Here is a 17,652-nt window from a genome sequence, read left to right as displayed (position 1 = left end):
TATAATATCTTATATAATATATATTATAATACATTATATAATATAATACCTTCGAATATAATACCTTACCTTCAAATGTTTCTATTCCGTCGTACTTGGGCCACACAGGAGTATTATAAGGGCCATTTGCTACCACAATGAAGTCACACGTCTCAGTTACATTTTCCTTGGTGTCCGTCTTTGTGTAAGTAAGATTCCAGTGATTGCCCGCCCACTTCACTGATGTGACCAAGCTGCGCAACTGAAAAAAAATCGATACTAAAACTCATGTGGTAATATATCGATGCTAAAACTGGACATTTACAGAGACATTAATGAATTTATTTTGAGTAAGTAGTTCTCAATGATGTTTCGAATACTTTTATTATTATTTTTTAGCTTGAACATTAGACTAAAAGTTGTTTTAGTTTAGTATTTTTTGTTTTATTGCTTAGGTGGACGAGCTCACAGCCCACTTGGTGTTAAATGGTTACTGGAGCCCATAGACAACGTAATTGCGACACCCACCTTGAGATATAAGTTCTAAGATCTCAAGTATAGTTACAGCGGCTGCCTCGCCCTTCAAACCGAAACGCATTACTGCTTCACGGCAGAAATAGGCAGGGTGGTAGTACCTTCCCGCACGGACTCATAAGAGGTCCTACCACCAGTAGTATCTAGTGATTTAAATTTTTCATCTTTTTTTTTTATTGCATAGACGACCGAACAGCTTACGACTCATCTGCTGTTAAATAAATAGATAAGCGTGATTGCTGCCACCCATCTTCAGGCTTAAGAACTTCAGACCTAAAGTTCTTTAATTATAATTTTATGATTATTATTTTATGAAAAGTCAAAGCATTTTCGGAATAAGAAAAAACTTCCATGTGTCAACATAAGTTTCATAAGTTAACATCGGCTCCTGGTTAGGTCTCCTGCATAATCTCCCAGATATGTGTGTTAGAAAAATATTAGTTCAATTCAATATATTCGAAATACCCATTCGTAATTATATTATTTTAATCTTATCAAATGGACGAACGCTGAATATGTCACTGAACTCAGATTTAATAATAACTAGGTATTCGTTTACCATTGAAAATGAAAAAAAATCCACCACCAACTACGTATACAATAATTATTGTTTGTCTATACACCTACCGCATTGAAGCGACGGTGTTACGTAACAAGCAACCATGGCTGTCTTCTTCATACTACATTAATTATACTATGCACCTTTTAAACCATCATTGTCGTAATCAGACGCGTGTGGGCTTTCCCCATAAGGTAAAGTTCGGTGTCGACCCACAAAAATAAATGACAATGAGAATTCTTGAAATCGGAAAATTAAGATGAATCTTTTGTAATATTACTCGACAGCCATGAGCAGGTTTCCTTAAAAGTCATGGGTTGATTTTAAATACATAATGAATCGTGATTCTTCGATAAATGTTGCTTTTATACTTTAAGCCATATAACAACGACACAATACATTAAGTCGTGACTGTGTCGTTTGTAATATTATTGTTTTTGTTTATGTTTTATCAATTACGTACCATATATAATCAATTGTTCTGACTGACGCACTGTCTGATTCAACAGATCAACGCAGAGCCCAAACCACCGAGGCTACAAGCGTCATATTTTAAGAATTGAAACGACAAAGGTTGTGTGGATGTAAAACATATTTTGAAATGTTTTTTTTTTCCTACCTATGCTGATGATAGCCTTGAGAGGCTATATCAGCCTCTCCTTGGCGTGTAGGTGAGCTTACGGGGCTCAAACCGAGTGTGTTGCTAACACTGGCCCTAGCAAGAGCCGTGCTTCGCAGAATCTAGTACCGGATCGGAAACGCGACCCACTGAGAAGATTCGGCGAGAAACTTAGTGGGCTGTGTATAACCCAATAGGGGTTAATTCGCTCGTCGAGCCCTGCGTCGCAAGCGACGGGTTTGACGAAGACGGTGACCGAATTTTGAATGATGTGCGAAATTTCATATAAGTATGTTGTAAGTTTATATGGGAAGCTAGTTACTTGTGAAGGATTTTAAATAGACGAAGCATGAAATTCAATAAATAAATATAGGAAAAATAATATAGGTATTACATTCAAAATTCCTGTTATGTAGTTCAGCATAACACAGTAACCCTGATTGCAATCGAAGTCAAAGCATATCACGACATACATCGCAAAGGCAAAAAAACTCAACAAAAACCTTTTTGTTTGCATTGTAACGATTTATTTCAAGATCACTAAGGGAATAAATCTTGAAAGTCTTCGTTTTTTTTGTTTTGCTGAATAGACGACCTCATATGGCTTAGTAGCGGTTTTAAAGCAAGTTATTACTTAATTTGAGACCTATGGAAGCGTAGTCTTCTCTTTCGTGGTCCGTACACACATTAACTCTCTCCGTTACGTAAGTATCTTAAGGAAGCGTTGAAAGCTACTTGGAAAAACCGGCGCGACACAATCCTCTTATTGGACCAGGTGACGGGGCAACGTAAAGTCGCCATCGCCCAAAACATGTTATTTCGGGTCCTCCCGATTCACTCTTATTGCTTTTAGGCATTCCAAGCACCGGACACCGTTCCCTTTGAACCCGTCGAATTCGTCATTTGAGTTCGACCTGCGAACTAACCCATAGACGTAGCCAACTGAATTTCTCGCTGGATCTTCTCAGTGGGATACGATTCCGATCCGTTGGTAGATTCTGCGAGGCACTGCTCTTGCTAGGGCCAGTGTTAACAGCATTCTCAAGTTGAGCCCGTGAGCTCACCTACCAGTATGTAGCTAGAATAGCCCGTTAGGCTACCAGCGAATAGATTGAAAAAAAAACTTATGTAGGTATGTTAGAGTGGGCAGCGTTCACGGCGTGAAATCTATGAACTTCTGTAACCTGTTAAATACTTAGGGGCCCTAAGGTAACCAACTACATAAAAAAAAGAATCGTTAAACCTAATTACAAATTAATTACTAAATCAGTTATAATATTCTAATAATTAATTATATTTACAATAAACTAGTTATGATTCTCATCAAAAATAATTAGCTATTTAAATTAAATATACTTTAAATTAACTATATAATTAATTGATTTACTTATTGTATTTACAGAAAATACGCATAAATAACTACTATAATTATTTTAAAATGTCGCATAAAGAAACTTCATTTATTGTTAAAACACGCATTCTTTCGAAATACGACAAACGCAATATGCACTTTATTTATTATAGCTAAAGCAAAACGTGTTAAGAATTAACTTTTCAGACTTATTAGCTTTCCAAAGTGCGTTTCCTTTGGTGTGCATTTCAATGCATTGTTATAACCTTTTTATCGCACGATGTCATACCAATGTAGAATCTATTGAGACTTCAAATAAAAAACGTTATTTTCTCAGAGTAGTATGTTTTCTCAGAGTAGTATGTCGGAGACAGTTTTCTAAATATAATATTAAATACATGCTCTAAAATAACTTAAAAGACGAAGAAATAAAATCTCATTAAAAGAACCAAATTCGCAAAATTACCGGTAATTACTTTTAATTAATTGTTGTTCGTCAGAGTGATTTTTTTTTTCTAGTTGCCAACTTGCCACACGTGTAGTTAATCCTACCTACCTAATAGGTAGGGGCCGTTACAATACAATTGAAATTTCAACCTTAAGTTTTAAGGCAGATAGTCGCCGCATTCACCTTTTGATATATACGCTCCGCTCTAATTCAACGCCAGATGGACCGTCATAGGCTTGCTCCAAAGCAAAAATCCTTGATTTGATAAAAATGGTAAATTGGTTTCAAGGACAAATCTAGAAGAGTTTCTAGGTAAGCCAAACGTACCATTTTGATATAATTAAAAAATATCTTTGTAAACATTTCAATGACATGTAATCAAAAAAGTTTTCAATATACTTGAATAAAACAGTAAACGTCCACAGTAAACTATCCTATTTTAGACTAAATAAAATTATTATACGGTTAATATTATAATATTATCCCAGTCCGTTCATAATCAAGAGGTGCATTCGCAAGTCAGTTCAGGATAATTCAGATAAACGTCCTAAGAAAAAATGATCCAGCAACTTACTTGAATATGACTGAGTAAATCGAAATGCTTCACAAATGATTTTAAGTAATCGAGGAAGCACGTTGCCGATGGATACGACGGGGTTCCCTCGGGAAATGGAAAGTCGTAATATTCCATGGTTTGACGTGGCGTATTCGTCCTGTAACAAACAATTCAAACTGAGCCAACTTTATTAAGATTTTCTCTCCATGCGCGTAAATATTTAAAAAATGAATTTACGTATATATAGTTTATGATTTTTCGTATTTTATGCATTTCGATGTCGACTTCGAAAGATGTCGACGTGCAACCTAACCCATGCATCAGCCCGTTGAGTTTCTCGCCGGATCTTCTCAGCGGGTTGCGATTCCGATCCGGTAGTAGATTCATTCGCGAAGCAATTGCTCTTGAGTTGTTAGGTCTCCTTCGGAGGTGCTCGGGCAGTTGTTAGCAAATCCCACCCCTCTTGGCCGAGCCTTTGCTCGCCCACCTGTCCTGGTGAAATTGGAAAGGCCTTCGGGCCACCAGTAATCCTTGAATCATAAAAGAAATAAAAAAATCTATGCATTATTATTATGTATTACATATTGTACAGCTATTGTTGATGCTCATTGAAAAGATCTAGCATAGGATCAACGAAATAGGTACATATATGTGACGTGTAATTTGCTTCAATTAGTTAGCGTATTTCAAACGATTTTGCATGAATGACAGCGTAGACACGTTTTCACAAGCACGTTGATAAAATAACCTTTTGTGTCGTTACAGTCTTAAACTTCAAAACAATTGTTAATCTGTACCCATTCAAAAACGTATGCTGACATTCCTAGTCCTACTCTACAGCTATGAAGACAAAGACGATTTTGAAGCATTGATTTCTAGTAACATTTTTAAAACGAAATAAATTAGATAGATAAAAATCAATTCAAATAAACAACTTTGTATTAACTGTATATTTAAACGATACCAAGAGATTGGTTTCGATATAAAAGTCGAATAATGACCGAGGACTTTTAAAAAGAAGGAAATTTTACCAAACTGCCTGCCATACAAAGTAGTCCATAAAACTGTCAGTATAGAGTCCAATGTTTTTTGTGGTTTGATTTACATTTATTGGCAAAATATGTAAAAATCCTAATTTAATAAAAGCAATAATATAGGTACCTAACTGTTATTTTTATCTTATTTAAATTAAACAGTTACAGATTTCGCCCATATTACATATATTGAAGATATATAGAATGCCAAAATATTACGGAGGTATCCATAGATTTTCACACTAAAATTTGATATAATATGTTTAATTGTTTCCCATACACTACAAAAGCAGAGTTCATTTTAACTACCTGGACACACAAATTGGGCTCATCCACAGTCCTTTCTTAAAGATAATTTCGAATAATACTACTAATAATGTAAAATCCGTAGTAAGCCGAACTTCAAACATTTGCTCACTGCATATTGCATACTGCTCCATATTGTATACCTTGTAAGCTTTCCATTAGAATTTGATTTGTTTACCAAGTCAGTCTTTTTTTAAATCAATTATATCCACGAATGTTTTTTGGGGCAACCCTATTGGGGTATGGTCAGAAACATATAACAAATTACTGGACCAATATCGATAATCATGTTTGAGTTTGAAAGCTTAAGTTTGCAAGCAATTTAAGGTTGTTCAGCTTATTCGAAATACTTATGACGAAATCAACGCAGGTGAAACGCTAAGTGCTGACCGCGGGAAACCCCATACTCTTCCTGGGTTCTGACCCCGGGCGGAGATTGGATGTTTGGTGGGAGAGTCCAAAGGGAGTCGTTTGGTGGGTAGGGAGGGCCCTTAGACATCCTTGGGCCTACGGTCTGCTTTCAAAATCTGCAGACCGTCAAGTCTAGCATATCCCGTGCGTAAAGTAGGCGCGGCTACCTCGTAAGGCCCCTTTCCGAAGAAAAAAAAAAAAAGTGAAACAGCCAAACATAGCTAGTTATTGTGTTGATATACATAACCTTCAGATGTTGTAGACGTGACCGCGAAAATTTACAATTAAAATTTGAGTCTCGGCATAAAAAAATAAAAGCACGATATGTATTTTATCTATACTTTTGGTCAACGTAGCTCGGTAATCACGGTAAAGAAAAAACGGGAGGTAATGAGAATAGATTTTGTAATTATTTCATTGCATAGTTATTTTGATTGATACTACAGTGATATATTGCAAAAATCACACGTAGTCTGATTTTGCGATGTGAATACAAAGAAAAAAGAAAATTTTCTTAAGTGCTAGTGAATCCATATAGTATTGTGGATAGGATAGTATGGTTGCTGAAACAGATCCACATCGATCTGTTATGATTCAACATTACATACGTATACTTAATAAGCCACAAAAACGAAATAAACTAAACTAAATAACAAACGTTGTTATACACGTTCGAGCAGCAAAAGCACTTCGAAAAATATTTTTGAGTTTTCAAAGTTTCGAAGTTAAGGTAGGTAGGTATCTTTTCCCAGGTAGCTCATCTGACATATCACCGATTATAAGAAGTCTTATGAAGGTGCACGGGTAGATCCTACCACCCTGCCTATTTTTGCCGTGAATCAGTAATGCGATCTATTTGAAAAGTGGGACAGCTTTTAAAATTATAATATACTAGCGACCCGCCCTCGCTTCGCTTCGGAAACATTAAAACACACATGAAACCAAAAAATAAATAAAAAAAAGTAGCCTATGTTCATCAGGGACAATGTCGGCTTCTAATGGAAAAATAATTTTTCAAATCGGTCCAGTAGTTTCGGAGCCTATTCGAAACAAACAAACAAACAAATCTTTCCTCTTTATAATATTAGTATAGACTAGCGGATCCGGCAGACTTCGTAGTGCCTCAATCAATAAATAAAAGACCTAAACTTTTGTATAAACTTAATTATAACTTAAAAAAAACAAAAGGAATCCGTCCGACACAACAAAGGAAAAACACAATTGTTATTTAATTCCGAGCATTTTCATATTTATTCACCTTTTAAACCTTCTTTAGACTTCCACGAATAATTCAAGACCAAAATTAGCCAAATCGGTGCAGCCGTTCTCGAGTTTTAGCGAGACTAAGGAACAGTAATTCATTTTTATATATATAGATAGATAGACTTGACCTTTTTCATGTGGCATTACGTTATCATTTCTTTGAGGTCCGATAACTACCTAAAATTTGTTTAGCCATGGTCTGTTTCAGATTAGGCAATGAAAAATCGCTGTGTGAGCAGTAAGGCCCGCTGTAGGGGGTCCGGCGCGCCCCCTTGTTGACATAAAAGAAGTACGACTGATTTAAGGTATATCACATTCTGACGCATCGTATTCAGGAGCCTGGTTCCAGTCCAGCGGGATATACCGAAACACCAACAGTGCCGCTTGGGCGGATTGGCCACCAACCGAAAAGGCAGTCGTAAGGTCATTGTTTACCGACGACTCCCCTAACCAGGCGTTCTCGAGAGGGTTGCACTTCTGATATCAATATTGACCACGGTCACATTTCCTACCTCTGCTGGGTTCTGTCTCGGGTGGAGATAGGACGTTAGGACGAGGATATAGGAAAGTCGTTTAATAGGTGATTACGACAGCCCTGCACACCGCACGTGCCTTTATTATGAATATTATTATGCCTGAATTTATTATTTCTAGTTACAATTGACGCCGACTACCGCTCATCAGATGAGAAGTCAGGAGCGATACCATTCTGGGCACAACGAGTACTGAGGTTCATTATAGAGCTCGATGATAGATGCTAAAATTATCTCTGAAACGCACTACAGATGAACGATTCCAGGTATTGGAAATGAAATGACAAACGTTGCAAGCGTGTGAGTGAGATAAGCACGTTTACCAGTGTAAATTGCAAAAGTAAAATTCAAGGTGATGACTAGACAAGTGGTAAAATCCCATTTTGAATCGGTAGGTTTTTTTTGTTTTTTTTATTGCTTAGATGAATGGACGAGCTCACAGCCCACCTTTGTTAAGTGGTTACTGGAACCCATAGACATCTACAACGTAAATGTGCCACACACCTTGAGATATAAGTTCTAAGGTCTCAGTATAGTTACATCGGCTGCCCTAACCTTCAAACCGAAACGCATTCTGCTTCACGGCAGAAATAGGTAGGGTGGTGGTACCTACTCGGACTCACAAGAGATCCTACCACTAGTAATTACGCAAATTATAATTTTGGAATCGGTAGGTACTGAGGTCATTAGGATTTGAAAGCGCCTGTGAAGAGCTATATGAGAATAATAAATGATTTTAATATTAACTGACTCAACTTCTGCGAATTAATCTCACGTTTTTTGTTGTTATTATATTGTTTTCTACGCTTCGGATATTTCGTAGTTTTTGTGGTCGCATACGGACGACGACAGCTTACGAAACTTTTGATTTTCCTAATCTTATCTTATACCTTTAAACGAGCAATTCTTGTATATTAATATATATGTATATAATCTGAATCTCGGAAACGGCTTCCACGATTTTCATAAAATTTAGTATACAGGGGATTTCGGGGTCGATAAATCGATCTAGCTACGATTTATTTTCAGAAAATGTTGTTTCATTCATGTTTTCAATAATCAACTCTTCCCGACATCTATTGGCGAGTAACAATACTATTTTTCTTAATTGAGGGCAACTAACCGCTTTAAAGACACAACAAGATGGCGTTATCAAAAAAAAACGAGCAAAGCTCGGTCATCATCTTGTGAACCTATCATATGATTCATGATCGTTCCGTAATAATGTCGAACATTTCATTTAAGATGAATGACAAACATGCACATACCGCATATGATGTTGGAATTTCTTTTATTTCGTAATCGAATAAGATTGACTACTGCAAACTAGGACAAGTGACGATACAAGTCTAAATATTATACATTATTTATTATTATCTAAGAGACGGTTTCGCTAAGTCAATATTAAAATAACGTCGCTGTTATGTTTGGCGTCAATTTAACACCTTCCCTAGTATTGCATCGGAACACACTTTGACTTTAGCATTTAAACATAAACTACAAAAACATATTATCGTAATATAATAATATAACAATAGTATAACGTTGGCTGCGAAGAAAGAAAAAAAACATTATTTAGATTACTCCACTTTGTAAGCAGGCACAACATATAGGCAAGGAAATCCTGAAATTGAGGGTTAAAATATTCACGTTTGATAAAATATAAATATTTATTGTGGTAGGACGTCTTGTGAGTTCGCACGGGTAGGTACTACCACCTTGCCTATTTCAGTGAGGTAGTAATTGTACTGTGAAAACTAAGACATTAGAACTCATGACTCAATGTGGGTGGCGGTATTTAAGTTGTCGGTGTCTATAGACTCTGGTATACACTTAAAACCAGGTGGGCCGTGTGCTCATCCACCCATATAAGCAATAAAAAACCGCTATAATATCAATTTACTCCCACGCGACTTGCGGCTACAACCACTCCCAAACATAGTTACATACTTACTCCCAGACATAGATAAAGTTTACGAAACTCAAAGCCCACTAAATCGTTATAAGACGTAAGCTAAGTTATGTAACAAAAATACAGTAGTTGGAGTTTTAGGTAGTCCGTCATCTCGGGGCCGCTAATCCGTTATACTTTTTAATTAACAAACCAGATAAGCTATTATTAAGTAACATAATTACAACTACTTTTACTGATCAATCGGTCGCGCCCACGAAAACTGGAAATTATTCGAAAGGTCGGAAATATTAATAATGTTAGTAACATTTATTAAAGTAGCCAGGACTCGTTATGTTAGTATATCTCGTAAAACTAAATTCGTATCAAAATAAGAATTATGTATACTAGATAAATCGTTTAAATAAAAATATATACGATTCAATACTACACTATCCCATGAGAAACGGTGCAGTGGCGATTCACATAAACACTATTTATAACACACTAAACACCTACTGGCAATCATTTCAATAGGGCGTTTGGGCTGCATACCTCTTTCTCATAGTAGAGTGGAAGACACGTGCATCCGCGAACATACCATAAGCGCTACAGAAATGAGGCAAGCCCACGAATCCCCTGAAAGCGATACTATACTGAACCCTGAAGGCGCGGTACGAGCCTTGAGTTTTGTAGCCCAAAAGCTGCACGTGTACAGCAAATAATATATTGAAAATAAAATATGCAATATCGTATCGTAAAAGTAGTTTATTTCGACGAGTCCCGAAAAATATTTAAGTAATAGTATAATATAGATTAAATAAAGCCCTGCTTAATTATTCATTGCTGTCATTGGCTGGGAAAACTCTCTAGGATACGATATGCTTTCCATAAAATAAACCAGCACGCGTAATAGACTTAACTTTGATTAAACCTATTTTAATCAAGAACTATTTACCAGTTATGCGAATTTGAAAATGTCGCAGAAAAGTAATTTCAAAAACCATTTACCTTAAGTCATTGTACATGCTAGAAAAGACTGGCAGGCCGTCTTCATCTGTACCAACGTGAGGATCAAAATGCCAAGTGCCGCCGAAGTTTCTAGTCGCTTCGAAAACTGTGAAGTTGACGTGATACTGTTTCATATAGCGGGCTGCACCCAAACCTGAATATCCAGCGCCGATGATGCACGCTCGCGAAGTTTTCTGCAACAACCATTTAATATTTATAGGCTTTCACTAGTAGGTACTAACTTCATTAGAATTTACTTAATAGAATCGGAAGTAACGAACTCCTTTGATATCTAAATACATGTTGTTGTTTTATGTGTAAACTGTTCATTAAATTCAAAAAGAAAAAGGAACATTGGAATTTTTGGATGCGTAATTGAGAATGATTTTGTATTTATCAAATAAAAGTGAGTCGTGAAATTAAAAAAACAATGAAAAAATTAAAATTACGTTGCCGTAAATGTAAATATGGAGAACATGCCGAAAACAAATAATATTGTAGTAATTAAAGTATTGCTTGTAATTCCGAATACGATAACTAGATCTCGATGGAATACAATTTCTCAAGTACTTTTTGCATTGCACAAGACTTAAAAGTAGTTCTTTAACATACTTTGAATTTTGATTTTTTTTATTTTGACGCATAGAATCCAAATTTTTTTTAACCTTTATTTTGGGTCTCATTCAATTGTCGACGACTTCGCATCATATTTTTTAAGGCAAAAATGAGGTTCCACTTATATTGGTAACCACCACTGCAAGTATGTGTTATAATAATAATAACCCGGTAATAATAATGTAACTATACTAAGACGTTAGAACGTAGGTATATCTCAAGGTAGGTGGCGCATTGACGTCGTAGATGTCTATTGGTTCCAGTAACCACTTAATATCAGGTGGACTATGAGCTCGTCCACCCATCTAAGCAATAAAATAAAAACCCACACACGGACATGTAGTCCCTAGGATTTCTTATACTATGGGATATATCGTAAGCATTCAGACAAAGAACAAATAATCATGCTCTTCACACGAATATTTGCAGTCTAGCAGTTAAAGGCACTATAACTATTGCACCACCGAGTCAGTTAAATTATAAACATGAGCTCTTTTAGGACGCTATGAATTAGGAAGCTAGGTAGGAAAATAAGTGATGATATTGCTACTGTGGATAGTATTATAGAAGAAGTAACGCAACAGTAACGCGAACTTGGTGGGGTCTCAATTTTTATCTACGATTATTAAATCAGCTCGACTGTAATCCATTATTGGTTCACTTATTTCGTTATCATATCCTATACAAAAAGCATTAAAATAGTATCCAACAAAAAACAAATATTGAAATACCAGAAATAAATAATTGATTACCAAAAAAATAGGTTCCATAACCTGCATTTACACAACAACAAAGGTTGTATTTAATCTCCAATAAGGTAAGGTTCGTATTAAATTTATTAACATGCAAAACAGCTTTTCCACGGTGGCTTAGCCTGGTTTTCATCTAGATCAATGCGGGACATCAAGGTGACTAAACATTAGCAGTGATACTTTGATTCTTGGCGCTAAAATAAGACTTACTTTTCAAATATATAAATGAATAATATATAAATGCTAATTACATAACTATGCGAGTTTTTAAATTTTTTCTAGAACAATTCTGGTATTTTTTATTTATGGATTAAGGTCATAAATCTCGCAACGGCTAATAGAAGTAAGGTAAAACCAAGTGAACAAAGGGCGGAAGAAGCTACGTTCACATTAACAGCATTCTTCAATTAATTCGTTTCCTAGATGACGACTACAATCAATAACGGCCTGATCCACACGTCACTCTTGGCGATTAATTAATTCGATTCGCACATTGTTAGATAACAATTCAGTCATTTGCTTTATAATTGGTTAGCGAAAATTCATGAATTGGTAACAAAAAAAAAACCATAGCCATTCAAATACATTTAATAATTGAATTTTCGTATTCAAATCAGGAGAACGCAATAGCCTTGTAAGGTACAATTTTGCGTACGAATTCAAGTGAACAGGCCGATTAGATTTCCAAGCACAACCTATAGATTTGTTAACATATTCACACAACGAATCCGCGAATAGTTTTGTTGTTGGGCAATAACTTGATTAAGTCGAAGCCGTTAAATAATTGGTTTAGTCGATAATGGAATACATGATGTTTTTATTAATTTACTTACAATGTCCAATTTATATTCCAATATTTGGTAATGTTATATCGATAATATATGTCATTGATTGCATGAACTTCTATTTATAAATAATTACAGCGTGCGAAAATGAAAAAAAGGTTTACAAAACCAAATCAAACACAAAGCTAATAAGAAACAATTTTGCAATCTCGAACCCCACATTTAGAAACCTTATGGATTATTGCTTAAATAGGAATTGATAGAGATATTATTTTTTTGTATTGGGTAATCTGGTTGTATACCTAGTTAATTGTTTGTAAATTTTTTTGTTCACGGCATATCAACAACGTAAATGCCGCTTCCCAACTTGATACATGGGTTCTAAATCTCAGTTTTATAGTACAAAGTCTACCCAATCATTCAAACCGAAACGCATTACTCCTTTCCCGCACAAATAGGCAGGGTGATGATTCCAAGACGCCCACGCAATGCTTCACAAGACCCCCTCACACCACTAAAGATCCTTTATCATCCTCTGCTGTCTAAATTTGAAACAATTGACCTATATCTTTTTATCGGCTATGTCAATCAAACGTTGATCTAATTTAGAATGCTATTATATCGTCAGCTAAAATAAAGCTTTTAGAGTTAATGATCCCTTCACTTTATCAGGTCATTGACAAAGACGTTGAGGAGGCCTCAGCCCAGGACATAAGCCAACCTTTCGTTTAAGCATCTTAATTGTATATGATGGAGAAAATTACCTAATAAGAATACAAAGGTATTATCATGTCACTTGTGATCATCTTCCCATGAAGCCGTGCTTCAATGCCGCTAAGTAATCGCTCGTCCATGACACGACTCGCCAGTACAGCTTCGATTACCATTACAATGTTTTATAATTATACTAGTTTTTGGCCGCGACTTCGTCCGCGTGGAATAGTTAATTGGGCATAACGCGAAATTTTACCCGCGACTTCATTTACGTAGAAAGTGAAAATATTTTTGAATAATAGAATGTTAAGGACCTATTTAGCCAAAATCACGCTTTTTAACCGACTTCAAAAGAGGACGCTATCAATTCGACCACCATTTTTTATCTATGTATGTTCTCCGATTTCTCGAGAATGCTCGAACCGATTCTGATAATTCATACATTATTTTCTCTACCCTCAAAAGGGAAAAAAACTCCGATTATGAAACATTCTTTATTGGTGTTCGTTTGTATTGGTCTTAGCGTGATTTTATATATAAAACCTATAGCCTTCCTCAATAAATGGGCTATCTAACCCTGAAAAATTTTTTCAAATCGGACCTGGAGTTCCTGAGATTAGCGCGTTCAAACAAACAAACTCTTCAGCTTTATAATATTATATAAGTATAGATAATAGCTTTAAAAATGTACTGTAATATCGTGAAGTCCGCAGAAGTAGATGTTCCTGCCTATTTCTGCCGCTAAGCAATTTGCATTCCGGTTTGAAGACAATTTTATAACACAGCTGACACCTCGACCTCATATCTCATGGTAGACGGCGCCATTTACGTCGCTATCTAAGATCTCCAGTCTGAGCTGTATTCAGAATATTCGGGAAAGCAGCTTTCAATTACAAAACACCACCCGAACACACAAGATAGCAAGTCAAGACGAGGTAAATACTATCTGTTAATTAAACAACAAAAAGAAACGTCCGTGGCCTAATAGATAAGTTACTCGATGAAATTCTTATTACGCGCTTATGAGGCAGGTTCTAATTTTTCTAACTAGACATTGCAATGCTTATCTTCTATATATATAAAAATGAATTGCTGTTCGTTAGTCTCGCTAAAACTCGAGAACGGCTGGACCGATTTGGCTGATTTTGATCTTGATTTATTTGTGGAAGTCCAGAGAAGGTTTAAAAGGTTTAAAATAAATATGAAAATGCTCGGAATTAAATAAAAATAACAATTTTGTTTTTCCTTTGATATGTCCCCCGTCGAACGGATTCCTTTTGTTTGTTTTAAGTCTATTTTATTTTATTTATCGATTGAGGCACTACGAAGTCTGCCGGGTCAGCTAGTTTTTAATATAATTTAATTCAAAGCTAAATTTATTTATAAACAACAAATCGTTTTCACGAAGCTTCAATAAAACAAGTATTTATTTATTTTTTCACTCTGTTTTAATGTTTATAAATAAATTACCCTAGATACTGTCGGACGTGCCGATGCTTAGAGAATCAGCCGTGGGCACGTAAAGTACATTAAGAATAACTGAATTCAATGAATGGCACATCAACTTAATCTTAAGTTATACAGAGGTATATCAGTACTAAGCGGTGGCCGGTTGGTTACGAAAGTCTGCGTTTGTATTCGAGTACCTACTTGGATGCATTACACAGTGTGCATGTGAAAGTCCCCCATTAAGAAGACACAGAACGCTTACATTATATTCTATTCAAATAATATTCTTATATTATATTCAAATATCAATGACGCATGTTTTTCATTGAAATTTTAATATCAATCTGAAATTATAAAATAAACATAATAAGAACGAAATGATGAATCGGGAATACCTAAGAACAAAATAATTATATCCCTTATCTTTATACATTTGACCCGCATATTGATTCTATCTACTTATAGGTCTCTATATATCAGTCTCTGTTTCCCATAGTAGAAGGACTCATGTCTTAGGGCCAGATGATGAAGTGTAACGTGTTCTCGAATATCTATATTATTTTCCCTTAAAAAAAATACACTAAGCGTGGAGATCTTGTAGAGAGTAATCTTTTAGGCAGCGGCTTGGCTCTGCCCCTGGCATTGCTGAAGTCTATGGGCGACGGAAACCACTCACCATCAGGTGGGCCGTATGCTCGTCTGCCTATAAGGGCAAAAAAAGATGGGTCTTCATTCTGTCACCTCTATCCGATGCCTTCAAATGTAAGCACACGCGAATACATGATAGATTAACAAGTGAGAAGAGAAAACAAATCAGATTTCTCATTTGTTTTAAAGTCGTCAAGGTATTTTTTATAAGTACCTACTTAAAAGCACAACTTGTTATGCAATCACTAATTATAGTTTCCTACATATCTCGTTCTTATTTAACTAACGAGAACTTAATTATTTTCTGTTTTAAACTAGTTAGCTTAGTAACGAACAAGTCATAGAATATTTTTGTTTTTTAAATTATTCATGTTACGGTCATGAAGAACTCTGAGTACCACTTAGAGTTCTTCGAGATTCATTGAATGCATTTTGAAGATATATATGTATATACTTTTGAAATTTACTATGAACAAGTTTAGCAATTTGTTTCCACAGGTATATTTGAGACTAGTAAGAGAGCGTGTTATAAGCACACCAGTGGTAGGCGCCACCCCATAATGTCTAAGCACACGACTTAAGCAATGCGTACCAATACTTATACTATACATTTGAAACTTCAACCTTAGTTCTCAAGCTAAAATGCGGTATCCACGTTGTGTTACCTATGGACTCCGACAGCCAATTAACTCAAGTTGGATCGCGAACTACTTCACGCATCTGTGCAATAAAAATATCAAACTTAATTAAAAAAAGTCGTTTTTTTTGTGAAGGAACACTTCACATGGTCAAGACATTACTAACCAAAAAAATCCTGTAGTTAATGCGCAAGACTTGGAATAGTGCAAGGATAAAAATCCAACTGCACAAAAAAAAAACAAGGACTTTAAACTATTTTGCTTTCATTAAATCCCATCTAAATGACAGTCGAGTGTAAACTACAAATGAAATAATAGACGGTCTAACCAGCTTTGAAGTACAGTAATGCAGAACGATAATAATCTTTTTAAAATATGCCGACTGAGAAATATTGTTAACATAGTATGTCATATCTGTGCCAATTTTAGAAGACGTCTTCTCTTTCTTCAAGCTTTTCTTCCTTGCTAAAAATCTATCTATCAATCGATATTCACATATACTTTACGTAACTAATAATTTACTCTCTATTCCTATTTATACTCTATCGACTTCCAATTCAATCTATTTATCATTTTATTGATATTAAATGATCAATAATAAACTCTACTGCCTTCAACATTTTCATGACCTAATTTGAAGCACTGCTGGCCTTTATGAATAAAATAAGAGCAGAATTGTTAAGTATTTCCTTGTTTATATCACTTTTTTACTAACAAAGTTACTGAAGAAAAACAGCACGTATCTCGGATAAACATTGTGATTTTATTATGACAGAAACAAAAACAACTTAGAGCACTTTTGATCGCGACAGTTATTCGTTTTATTGTTTCGGTAAATAGGTGAAAACTTTATAATATGTCAAAATAAAACAACAGAAAAAATCAAACACAATATAAACAAATCTATCAAAAAAGTGGTTGCTTCTGTATCTATTATGTGTGTGCTTTAATATATTAACATCTACTATTTGCGATAACAGGAAAATGACCAAAATTATCATATATAACTAAAGTAATCCTAAAAAAGAAAAACAAGTTATTCGCTTAAAGAATAAAAAAAGAATGCCGCGAAAATTATAATAACTCTTTTAAACACGTAATTGACGAAGTTTTTAAAAGCTTTCTACAATTAAATTAGTATTAACCAATCGGTCCAACATCACCAACAAAAGAACAAAAGTATGTACTATTCCCAATTGGTATGTATACATTTGAAACTAAATACAGAATCATATAAAATTGTAGTTGCCAGCGCGCTGAAAAGAAAACCTCAAACCTAACCTACCTAAAAAAAAAAAATAAGCAAAAAAAAACAAGGATAACAACATACCAGAGTCAATCCGTTCACATTGACAAAGAGAATATTGAACATGCATAATAGAGTCACGTAATAATACATTGTGTTCTTAAGTTCACTGTCCATAACACCATTAAATATTTTATTAAAAAAATATATAAATTAAACGAGTGTATTACTTGTCGGCCGGCAACTCAATGAACTGAGAGTGCACACTGATCCGCATGAGGACCTGGAAGGGACCACTTCTAGCCTTGAC

The 17,652-nt window shown here is 35.2% G+C and overlaps 1 protein-coding gene across 1 annotated transcript in view; it reads right to left on the bottom strand.

Annotated features, from left to right (window-relative positions):
• FMO1 (flavin-dependent monooxygenase FMO1) overlaps nt 1-17,652 on the bottom strand; it is a 26,484-nt gene extending 8,832 nt beyond the window's left edge. Inside the window, exons 1-4 of the mRNA XM_028180831.2 lie at nt 17,427-17,652; nt 10,496-10,689; nt 4,065-4,203; nt 70-241 (exon numbers count right to left, since the gene is read on the bottom strand). Coding sequence (XP_028036632.2) covers nt 70-241; nt 4,065-4,203; nt 10,496-10,689; nt 17,427-17,519 — 598 coding nt within the window. The 5' untranslated portion in view covers nt 17,520-17,652. The remainder of the gene's footprint in view (nt 1-69; nt 242-4,064; nt 4,204-10,495; nt 10,690-17,426) is intronic.

Source organism: Bombyx mandarina, chromosome 25, assembly GCF_030267445.1.
Source record: "Bombyx mandarina strain Sakado chromosome 25, ASM3026744v2".
NCBI classification, from domain to species: Eukaryota; Metazoa; Arthropoda; class Insecta; order Lepidoptera; family Bombycidae; genus Bombyx; species Bombyx mandarina.
The sequence above is the reverse complement of the archived record's forward strand: the minus strand, read 5'-3'. Positions and strand labels throughout refer to the sequence as shown.